Genomic DNA, 11,609 nt, shown 5'->3' with positions numbered 1-11,609 from the left:
AATACTGAAATATCACACATTAAAAAAAGCTACTTGTTGGCAGAAGTTAAATTGACTTGTGTTTTTGCAGTGTAATTTACAAATCAACACAGTAAAGCACACTTCACCTTTAAGAGTAGTGATTTATGTTTCTGCTTCAAAAGTGGCATTCACGAGTCGTTTATGTCTGAAGTGTCAAGTCTGCCACTGAAATTAAATGCTAACGTTAGATGTATGTTTACTTTGCAGTGAAATTATACGAGAGACTTCAATAAAATGTAGGTATTTTAATTTACATATCAAACTACAACACATTCACAAAATAAAGTGTGGGCCAACCAAGTTATAACAATTTGTAAAAATTCTTCATGCTGTTTTTTAAATAGTTCTATATAGCCAAAGTTTACAAAGTCCTTGTGCATCCTTGTGTTTCTCCTGTTCAGTGTGCTACTGAGTTCAAAGGTTCTGCTCGAATATTCCCCAAGTCAAGTGCTGAATCTGTCTCTTCATCAATTTCACCAATGACAGCACTATAAAGTAACAAAATAGATTAAATATCACTAGTAGAAATTGTCCCACTTTGAAACAAGATGGAAACCACAAATATGGTGACTTGCTATACCAGAATGAGGTCTGTGATTACAGAATTGCAAAACTTCAGTAATTTTTCCCCACAGATTTTATTTGGAGCAAAAAAATAAAATAAAATTGAACAATAAGTACATTCTGCAAACATTTGGCAATCTAGAAGCCTGAAAAGATATTATACATTTTGATGCTTCAACAACTTTGGATGAAATCTGTTTACTCCTAGTCACTAGAGCAGGGATTTGAATTTGGGTCTCTCACATTCTAGGCAAGTGTCCTAACTACAAGGCGGTAGAGTTATTCTCATTTGCTTTCCTTGGGGCAATGACTTCACCACGATTGTGTGTGAATAACCATGTACAGTCATTGAGCCAGGGAAAGAGTGAGAATGACTCTACAGCCTGGTAGTTGGGGCACTCACCTGGGATGTGAGAGGCTTAATTTCAAGTCCCTGCTTCAGTGACTAATTATTTACAAAAAGTGGAACAGTTTCAAGAGAGATTAAAGTATCCGATGAAGTGAGCTGTAGCTCATGAAAGCTTATGCTCTAATAAATTTGTTAGTCTCTAAGGTGCCACAAGTACTCCTTTTTTTTTTTTTTTTTTTACGGCTGCAGACTAACACGGCTGCTACTCTGAAAAGAGAGATTAAGAAAGCCCTGTATCAGAATACTCCACTGCCCAGTGTCCTGGGCACTCTCCTGCAATGGGAGCAGTGATTTGAACCTGGGTCTGTCACATCCTAGGTAAGCAGCCTAACGGTTATGAGGAAGGCATCACCACCACCACCACCTCCTCCAGCTATTTTGTGAATTCTTTTCTTTGGTAAAAAGGCCAGAAAAATAAAAATGATTTGTTTTTAATAGAAATCAAACATTTTGTTTGACATTACCAAAAATGTTTCAAATTTTTCAGTTTGGTTGAAACTATTTGTCAAACTCAACGCAAATAGTTTTGGTAGCCTCAAAACTGCATTTTTCGGCAAATAAACTGTTCATCTGAAAAACTTCATCCAGCTCTACTTAATTCTTCTTTTCCCTGATATTTACAGAATATTAAACACTTAGGCTGCTCCTATCATTTTGACCAATATTATTTCCTTGTACTCCAGGATCTGTTGTTTCATCTTATACTTAGATTGGAAGCTCTTTGGGGCAGGATGGCCTTTTTTGTTGTGTGTGGGTACAGTACCTAGCACTACAGGGAGCTGGGCACTATGGTAATACAAATAAATAATAAGTCCTAAATCCACAAGTGAGAACTTATGTTACAATTTTTATTACAGGTCATCAGGTCTGAAGCATACAACTCCCTTTCACTTCTAGGTCACGGGTTCTCACAACAAATTATTTTGGTGGTCTCAGACTGTGGCCAACAACTCCTTCTGGTGGCTGCTCAGACACAGTTTCCTAAAATACTTAATTAACTTTAAGAAAAACAAATAAATATGCACATATACATGTCCAAATCATTGCAATTCCTTTATGTAGGGTTTTGTTTTGTTTTTTGCAGACCCAATAATAAAAATAATGTATAGTTGTATTTTGGTGCCCCCGGCCTCTGCTGCCTCCCCAGGACTCTCTAGCACCCCCCTGGACACTATTGCTCCCCCGCCGCATTGCCCCAAGCTCCCTTTCAGGGCCTCGCAACCCAGGCTCACCCTGCTCCTTGCCTCTTGACCATGGCGTGAAGCCCAGAGCCAGAGCCCCACATCTGGATCTGGGGCAGAGGGGGGCTGAAGCAGAGAGCCCATCACCAGAGGCCCACGGCTGAAGGGGCAGGGTGGGGGCTGAAGCTCTCCCACAGAGTCCCATGGCTGAAGCCAAGCAGGGTGGGCTGAAGCTTGCCACTGGAGCCTCGGGCTGAAGCCGGGCAGGGGTTGGGGTGTGAAGCCTGCCCCCACAGTCCCACAATTGAAGATGGGGGGGAGGAGGAGAGAAGAAGAGGGGGGCGGAAGCCTGCTCCAGGTGCTGCAGGGAGGGGCCACTGCTTTACCCCCTCCCCATCTCTGCCCAGGATGCTGTCGTGGTTGCATTTGAGAAACAATGCTCTAGGTTACCAGTTTCAATATGACTAAACCTGTTACTGACCAAAAACAACCCTCTGATGGCTATTCAGGGCCTTTGTAAAATGTCTTCCTCACTTCTAGTGATAAGTGTGCACATCTTCATCCAAGCTAGTGCTAACTGGAACACTTTTTGGCTGTTTCAGTAAGGGGTGCCAAAACTGGAGCCTGAACTATTTTAGCCATTCTACAGATGTTTGCCCACTATGTCAAGGTTGAGGCAGGTTTGCTGTTACTGTCTGTTCTGAACCTGTGGATAAAGAGAATTTAGGGTTTCTAGGTTTATCAATCTGACATCTTGCATCATTACAGCTTTAAAACAGTTTTAACTAATTCTGATTTGTTTTAGAAAAGAATAAGATATACTTACACATTATCTCCTCGAACAATGTACAATCCCAATACTACTTGTTCAACTCCTTGTGAAGAACTGAACACTCGTTCATGGCTTTCATCCAAAATCAAGTTGATGGTCTGATCAAAACCTTTGAGGGTTCCCTGAAAAGCGCACAAAAAATTTAAGTGTTCCAATTATCTTTAAGTTTTTCATTTTAGCTCACAAGAATAATTCAGGCAGCAATATACTGTAGAAGAGATGATCAATCTAGATTTTACTCTGAGCTTTAAAGCTGAATAAACATGTACTGTTAGAGATTGGAACTTGATAGCAGTCAGGTTAAGATGATTATAATGCACTATCACGTGTTACAAGTAACAGTTAAGATTACTGTAACTTAGTATTAGAGCAGTGGTTTTCAAACTTTTTTCTGGCAACCCAGTTGAAAAAAATTGTTGATGCCCACGACCCAACGGAGCTGGGGATGAGGGGTTTGGGGTGTGGGAGGGGCTCAGAGCTTGGGCAGAGGGTTGGGGTGCAGGGGTGAGGGCTGCGGGGTGGGGCCAGGGATGAGGGGTTTGGGGTGCAGGATGGGGATCTAAGTTGGGGGGAGGGCCTCAAGGCTGGGGCAAGGGTGCAGGAGGGGGTCTGGGCTGGGGTTGCAGGCTCTGGGGTGGGGCTGGAGATGAGGGGTTTGGGATGCAGGAAGGGGCTCCGAGGGCTCAGGGCTGGTGCAGAGGATTAGGGTGTGGGGTTGGGGCAGAGGCTTACCTTGGGTGGCCCCCGGTCAGGTCAGTGGCACAGCAGGGGTGCTAAGGCAGGCTCCCTGCCTGTCCTGGCACCACAGACCGCGCTGCACCCCAGAAGCAGCCAGCAGCAGCTCCAGCTCCTAGGCGGAGGTATGCAAGCAGCTCCACACAGCTCTCGCCCACAGGCGCTGCCCCACCCCCAGCTCCCGACCAATGGGAGTGTGGAGCTGGTGCTCGGGGCATGGGCAGCACGTTGAGCCCCGTGGCCCCCCCGCCTAGGAGCCGCACCTGCTGCTGGATACTTCCGGGGCACAGCACGGCATCAGAACAGGTAGGGACAAGCCTGCCTTAGCTGGGCAGCACTGCTGACGGGACTTTTAACGGCCCGGGACTTTTTAACGGGCTGACCAGAGCTGCCGCGACCCAGTGCCTTACATTCCGCGACCGAGTACTGGGTCACGACCCGCAGTTTGAAAACCACTCTATTAAAGGCAGTTACTTTTTTCAAGTGTACTTTGTGCAGTTGATGGTCAATTAAAAATAGCGAATTTCCCCATTTCTGCTGTATATTTAGTTTTCCCTGTTTGTGTGGGTCTTTCATACCCCACCAATATTTGAATCTTGTTTTTAAATTGACAGGATTTTAAAAGTGATGTCTCTTTAAAAAAAAGGTTATTTAGGCTCTGTAGGAAAGATGAACAATGTTCAAGATGAGCAGTTTCCATGCTTTGTTATTTGAGTGTGGCATCTGCCATTAGAAGGTTAATGCTCTAGTTATTTTTTAAAAACCCACATAATCCAAACAACACTATTTACATAGTACTAATTTTATATTCACCACAATCATTCTTCCATCAGAAGTAATTACTGCAACAGTACCTAACAGTACAGTCAAGGAAATGTTTAAAGAAAACATATTCACAGCTTGAAACAAGATGAAGGTGTTGTGTTCAACACAAATCTGTAGTATTAATTATGATTCAAGAGATTAACTTTGTGCCTTAAAAATTTCTTACTCAAAAAATTGTTAAAGAAATGTGTTAACTGACTAATGAAATCAACCTCTGAAATTAGCAGTGGTCTGGGGTAATTTTTTTTTGTTCTGTCAAACCAGCATCACTGTGCTTTTCTTTGCAGGAGAGTCAGAAAATCAAAGCAGCAGACCCCCAAATATATAGAGGCAAGTATTTTCCTTTATCATCAGGACAGCCTCAGACAGCCTGTGCTGGCTCCCTAAAGCGTTTTAGATGTCCCATCCCGTTACAGTTTCTGAGTCTGGGCTATTTATTTTGTTCACAGTCATTGAATTTAAGACCAGAATTGAATCATTAGATCATCTACTCTGACCTACATATCACATTTCACCCACTTACCCCCATATTGTCCACCATAACTTGTGTTGGGCTAAAACATACTACCCCAAAAAACAAACCAGTGTTGTGCTGAAGACATCAAGAGACGTAGACTCCACCATATGCCTGGCTAGTTTGCGCCAATGGTAAATCACCCTCACTACTAAAAATGTACACCTTATTGTCAATTTGAATGTGCCTCGGCTCAGAGTGGTGCCCTGATCTGTCACGAAAGCTTATGCTCAAATAAATTGGCTAATCTCTAAGGTGCTACAAGTACTCCTTTTCTTTTTGCAAATACAGACTAACACGGCCTCTGAAACCTGTTCAGACCTGGCGTTTTCATCCATAGAGCGCGGGGGGGGGGGGTGTCACTATCATTAGCCCCAGTTTGCAGACAGGGAGACTGAGGCACACGCCATGAGGGACGTGACCTGCCCAAAATCAACCAGCCGGGCAGCGGCAGACCCCAGAACCAAACCAGGTCTCCGGAGTCCCAGCTCAGTGCTCAGCCCCCTAGGCCGCGCTGCCCCACGCCAGAGAGCACCGCAGGCAGCGCCGGCCCAGCCCCCGCCCCGCAGAGCCCCACGGACCGGGAAGACCGTGGCCTCCATCCCCGCCCGGGCTGAGCCAGGGGGTGTGTGTGTGTTGGGGGCGGGTCCCACAAGGGTCTCGGAGCAGCAGCAGCAGTCGCCGCCGCCACCGACCCCTTGAAGGCGGAGGGAGAGAGAGAGGCCACTGCAGACCCCACTCCGCCTCCCCGCGGCTCCCCCCGCCCTCCCTGCGCGGCTCGCGACTCTCGACTCTCAGCAGCACACGTATCCCGGCGGAAGGATACGGTTGATGTAGTTCTCCAGCGCAGAAGTCATGGCGGCAAGGGCTCCGTTCCGCGCGCTACTTCCCAGCACCACCGGGGCCGGCAACCGGCTCTCGCGAGACGTCCCGCGCCGAACGTTCAGTGACGCCGCGGGCTTGACGCACTGCGCACGCGCAGGATTGGGAGGGGCTTGAGGGAGGTGTGTGGGGTGGGGTTTTCCGAATGCGGGCGCCGGGGCTGTCCCGCGGCTAGGACAGCCCCCGGGCGGGGGGGCCAAGCATTGGCCCCTCCCTCAGACAGGTGGGACTCGAGGCTGAAGAAGGAGCAAGGTGAGTTCTCTGGGGGGGACAGTGGCAGTGATGAGCTGCCAAAATCTTAACAACCGGGGCCCCGTAAAAAGTTCTGGTTTAAGGGGTAGGCCCCGGTATGTAATTTTTGTACCACCGGGGTTACCATACGTCCGTATTTTCCCTGGAGGAATTTTTAAAATTTAAAAATTCCTCCCGGCCGGCGATTTAAGAACCAAAAAGCCTGACCTGCCCGGAGGCATGTTAACCCTGCCTAAAGTTCTTCTTTAGAAAGATGGGCCTGAGCTAGGAATGAGCTGCGTTTCACACGGGTGGGTCCCCACCACACCCTGGGGGTGTGCTCGGGTGACCAGATGTCCCAATTTTATAGGGACAGTCCTGATTTTGGGGTCTTTTTCTTATATAGGCCCCTATTACCCCCACACACACACACACACACACACCCTGATTTTTCACACTTGCTGTCTGGTCACCCTAGGGTGTGCACATGTGGGGGTCCCAGCTGCTCCCTGCCCCCCTCATTGAAGCAGGTGTGCAGGGCCAGGGCTAGCTGGAGACAGGGGGTGCGGGGCTGGCTGCGGGCAGGGCAGGGGGTGCAGAGCTGGCTGGAGACAGGGCAGGGGGTGACTGGAGGTAGGGGTTGGCTGTGGACAGGGCAGGGGGGGTGGAGGCAGGGGATGCAGCAGGTGCCGGCTGCAGGCAGGGGGTGTGGGGGTGGCTGCAGGCGGGGCCGGCTGCAGGCAGGGGGTGTGGGGGTGGCTGCAGGCGGGGCTGGCTGCAGGCAGGGGGTGTGGGGGTGGCTGCAGGCGGGGCTGGCTGCAGGCGGGGTGGTGGGTGCTCACGGGGAGGGTGGCTCCGAACAGCCCGAGCAGCAGGACGCAGCCCAGGCCCAGCAGAGCAGCCGGGGACCCACCAGGCAGCAGCGGGAGCCCCAGGGCCAGGGGTCGGGGGAACAGCAGCAGCAACAGGGCTCGTGTCCAGGGCCAGGCGGCAGCCCACATGGCTCCCGCAGTGCAGCGCTCCTAGTGGCCGGAGGAGGAATTACATCACTTCCTAGTCAGAGCCCATCAAAGCCTCAGCACCCCCCGCAGGGAAGCGGGTTAACAACCGGTTCTAAAACTGCTTCAAAATTTAACAACCGGTTCACGTGAACTGGCTCCAGCTCACCACTGGATAGTGGGGCTCGGGCTTCAGCTCTGGGGTGGCCGGCGGTGGGACCCTGTGGCTGCGTGGACCAGGGCTGCGGCCACGGGGCTTCAGTCTCTAACTCCCAGCTCCAAATGTGGGGTTTTGGGTGCTGACCCCCAGCGCTGGCCACGCGGCCCTGGCCTTCAGCCAGGGAGCGTCAGGCTCTGAGCCCTGGCCGTGCAGCAGCAGGCTCTCACCGTGGCTCCAGCCCCCAACTCCAGGTTCTGGCCATGGGCACTGCCCCCCCAGCCCTGGCTGTGCCACTCCTGCCTTGGCTCTGGGCTCTTGCCGCTACAGGCACTGACTCATGGCAGCAGGTGCCAACCCCTGGCTCCAGCTGAGCAGTGGCAGCGCTCACCCCCCATCTCCCCTGGACCCCACTGCCTTCCTGGCCCTGCATCCATCCCTCCATTGCCCCCGTGCCTCCCTCTCCACTCCCGCCATCCAGGGCTTAATTTGTCCTGGGACTTGCTGAGAAACATGATATTAACAAACATGCAAGTATCTCTTTTCACAGCAGACATACTAGCTACCTGGGAAGCTGTGAAAAGTAATAAGTGTCCTGTGAAAAGTGATTTATATTTAACAAACAGAAAATGAGTACTTGTGGCACCTTAGAGACTAACAAATTTATTTGAGCATAAGCTTTTGTGAGCTACAGCAGCTCACTTCATCGGATGCATCCGATGAAGTGAGCTGCTGTAGCTCACAAAAGCTTATGCTCAAATAAATTTGTTAGTCTCTAAGGTGCCACAAGTACTCCTTTTCTGTTTGCGAATACAGACTAACACGGCTGCTACTCTGAAACCTGTCATATTTAACAAACATAAATATCACTGTTCACAGTATTTTTATTGAGTCTGCAAAAAACCCTACACAAATAAGTTACAGCGATCTGGATGTTTATATGTGCATATTCATTTGTTTTTCCTAAAGTTCATTAAGTATTTTAGGAAAAAATGTCAGCATGGCCACCAGCAACAGTTGGTTGCTGCACTGAGGCAAATTTTGTTGTGGGAATCCCTGGGCTAGAGTATCTTTTAGAAAGACATCTTGCTCTGATGGAATTGTTAGAGACAATTGAATGTTAAGTTTCTCACTGGAGGCAGAATATAATTCACCTCTTCAGTACCAGGTGGTCAGAGCTTGAACAAGGGCCAAACACAGGCCTTGGAGCTCCATGGATTGGCCTTGCTTATTTCAGTATCAGCGTAGCACAGGCAGATAGCAGCTCCTGTCAGGCTATATGCTGTCTTGATCTCAGTGGCCTAACCATGCCACATTTGGGGATCAGTCATCTCTGCGGACAGTGTGTATAACATACAGCTATCTGCTGGTTCTTAGGAAACAGCCACAGCAGAACTGGGCCAATCTGGGCAGCCTAGTCTCAAGCACTCTTGTTCCTGTGGCTTGCTTGGCAGGGCACAGTCTGTGTCCAGAGCTGGGCAGAGGGGCAGTTATTGGGGCCCTGCCCCTTGCCCCCACCATCACACCCTGACTTGAAAGCGTTAAACTCAGCCACTTCTCTCTCCTCCTCTCCCCTCCTGCCCGCTCAGGACAGCCTGGGGCAGGCTGCAGGCACGCTTCTCCCATCTGCCACCCTGCAGAGAGAGGACTGCAGGGGCATGGAGCTAGCCTGGGAAGACCAGGAGCTGTAGGCTGCAGTTGCAGGCATGTCACACTAGCCCAGGGGTTCTCAAACTGGGGGTTGGGACCCTCAGGGGGTTGTGAGGTTATTAGATGAGGGGGGGTCACAAGCTGTCAGCCTCCACCCTAAACTCCTCTTTGCCTCCAGCATTTATAATGGTGTTATAAATTAAAAAACACATTTTTATATATTTAAGGGGGAGGGGGGTCACACTCAGAGGCTTTCTATGTGAAAGGGGTCACCAGTACAAAAGTTTGAGAACCACTGCACTAGCCACTGTCCAGCCCTGGCAGTCCCTTGCCTGGGAGGGATGCGCAGCTGCTGCCCAACACCTATTGCCTCAATCCTCTCTGCACCACCCCACCACAGCCAGTCTGGCCTGCACATGCACGCTGAGCATATCCACAAGCATGTCTACCCCTACTCATCTTTATAGGCTTTTAAGCGCATACTCAGAGGTTTTCTGGCTCCGTCCAGCCGCTGCAAATTCCCGCCCTAAAGCAGTGCGTGATAGGTGTCAGCCCTGCCTGAGATTTACGCAATTTAATCAGTGTGTGCGCGCGACAGGTTCAACCCCCTAGTCCAGGCAAAAGTCGTGGGACTGATGCAGGAGTTAGTGGGTGAAATTCTACAGCTTGTGTTATGCAAGAAGTCAGACATGGTGATCATAATGCTTCCTTTCAGCTTTAAAAAAAAAATCTAAAAATGACCATGTGTTTCATTTTTGAGGTACTCATCACTTGGTTGCCATATAAGCCTCTGATTTTACCTCCTGCTCTGCCCTTGTTCTGCCTAGGTGTTGCTTCTATGCATCCATTTATCTCCACAACTGGCTCCCTACTTGCTCCTATCTTCCTCACATCCTGGTTAATCATAATTAACACACAGACAATGTTTCCTCAACTTCTTAAAAAAAAAAGTCAAACTCACTTACTCTGCAATAAATTCTGAATTTATTCAGAATTTGTTTCTGTACTGTTTTGTTCTGTTTTCTGTGACTTTGTTTCTGTACTGTATTGAACCAACCTTAGAATATAATCCCTTCAGGGCAGGGATCTATTAATTATTTGGCACACATTACCGGATATAGAACCATACATACATATACATGGTGCTGTACAACAGGTAAATACAAATAATACATGTACTTCTGCTAAGTACATTCACACTATTCTGTTTAGGTTCTCATACCTCACTCTTTACCATAGTATCTGAGGGCTTCAAATTATTATTTGTTTAGTATAGTATTGTTGAGAATATGCTAGGTGCTTTACATACATGTAAGTTACACTACCGTTGTAGAAAAAGGTGCTTGTGACCTTCATATGGTTAGGGCCAACCCCCCTAAGCACTATGTCATTGAAAAAAGCACTGCTAAAAAAGTGAGCAAGAAGTGAGCAAAGTAAAGCTTCCAAAGGCAGGTTTAAATTGCATCTTTTCTTCTCAGCCCTGTGAGAAAGTAGTTATTGATGTCACTGTGGGGGTTATTGCTCCTTCAGGGGGAATAAGGTATACTTACAGGCTGGATCATTAACAAATTGAGTATATGGCATATTAGTGATACATAAGTATTGATGTCATACTGGTAAGATACAGTTATCAGGGTTTGTATGCATTGCAGCTTTTCACCTTTGGAAGATCAGCTTTCCGTTACTGAATGAGGGGACATTATGTCCATGATCGATTTCTCTCTGAATGCATCAGATGTCTGTGGATATATTTCTGTTCTGATAGTTATATGCAATAAAGAATTTCAACATAAACTATAAACAGCAATTCCAACAACATAAATATCAAGGAAAACCTCATTCTAGGTCTGACAGGCATGACTATTGCACAAGTCCTCACTTACAGACAGCCCCCCAACCTGAAGCAAATACCAGCAACCACACAACAAAAACACTAACCCAGGAACCTATCCTTGCAACAAAGCTTGTTGCCAACTCTGTCCACATATCTATTCAGGGGACACCATCATAGGACCTAATCACATCAGCCACATCATAAGAGGCTCATTCACCTGCACATCTACCAATGTGATATGCCATCATGTGCCAACAATGCCCCTCTGCCATGTACATTGGCCAAACCGGACAGTCTCTACGCAAAAGAATAAATGGACACAAATCTGACATCAAGAGTTATAACATTCAAAAACCAGTCTGAGAACACTTTAGCCTCCCTGGTCACTCAATTTCAGACCTAAAAGTTGCAACTGTCCAACAAAAAACTTCAAAAACAGACTCCAATGAGAAACTGCAGATTTGGAATTAATTTGCAAACTGGACACCATTAAATTAGGCTTGAATAAAGACTGGGAGTGGATGGGTCACTACCCAAAGTAAAAACTATTTCCCCAAGCTAATTTTTTCCCCCTCCTCTTACTTACACCTTCTTGTCAGCTGTTTGAAATGGGCCATCCTGATTATCACTACAAAAAGGTTCTCTCTTCTCCACTGATAATAGCCCAGCTTAATTAATTGGTCTCGTTACAGTTGGTATAGCAACACCCATTTTTTTTCATGGTGTGTGTGTGTGTGTGTGTTCCTACTATATTTTCCACTGCATGCATCTGATGA

The 11,609-nt window shown here is 47.8% G+C and overlaps 1 protein-coding gene across 1 annotated transcript; it reads right to left on the bottom strand.

Annotated features, from left to right (window-relative positions):
• Nucleotides 1–292: 292 nt before the first annotated feature.
• On the bottom strand, nt 293–6,039 carry LSM8 (LSM8 homolog, U6 small nuclear RNA associated). Its single transcript, XM_074952115.1, has 4 exons — nt 5,908–6,039; nt 4,556–4,596; nt 3,002–3,129; nt 293–509 (listed from the first exon to the last, which is right to left on the bottom strand). Exons 1-4 carry the CDS (start codon nt 5,936–5,938, stop codon nt 419–421), a joined length of 291 nt encoding a protein of 96 aa, XP_074808216.1. The 5' UTR covers nt 5,939–6,039; the 3' UTR covers nt 293–418.
• Nucleotides 6,040–11,609: the final 5,570 nt, after the last annotated feature.

Source organism: Natator depressus, chromosome 1 (assembly GCF_965152275.1).
Source record: "Natator depressus isolate rNatDep1 chromosome 1, rNatDep2.hap1, whole genome shotgun sequence".
Taxonomy (NCBI): domain Eukaryota; kingdom Metazoa; phylum Chordata; order Testudines; family Cheloniidae; genus Natator; species Natator depressus.
The sequence above is the reverse complement of the archived record's forward strand: the minus strand, read 5'-3'. Positions and strand labels throughout refer to the sequence as shown.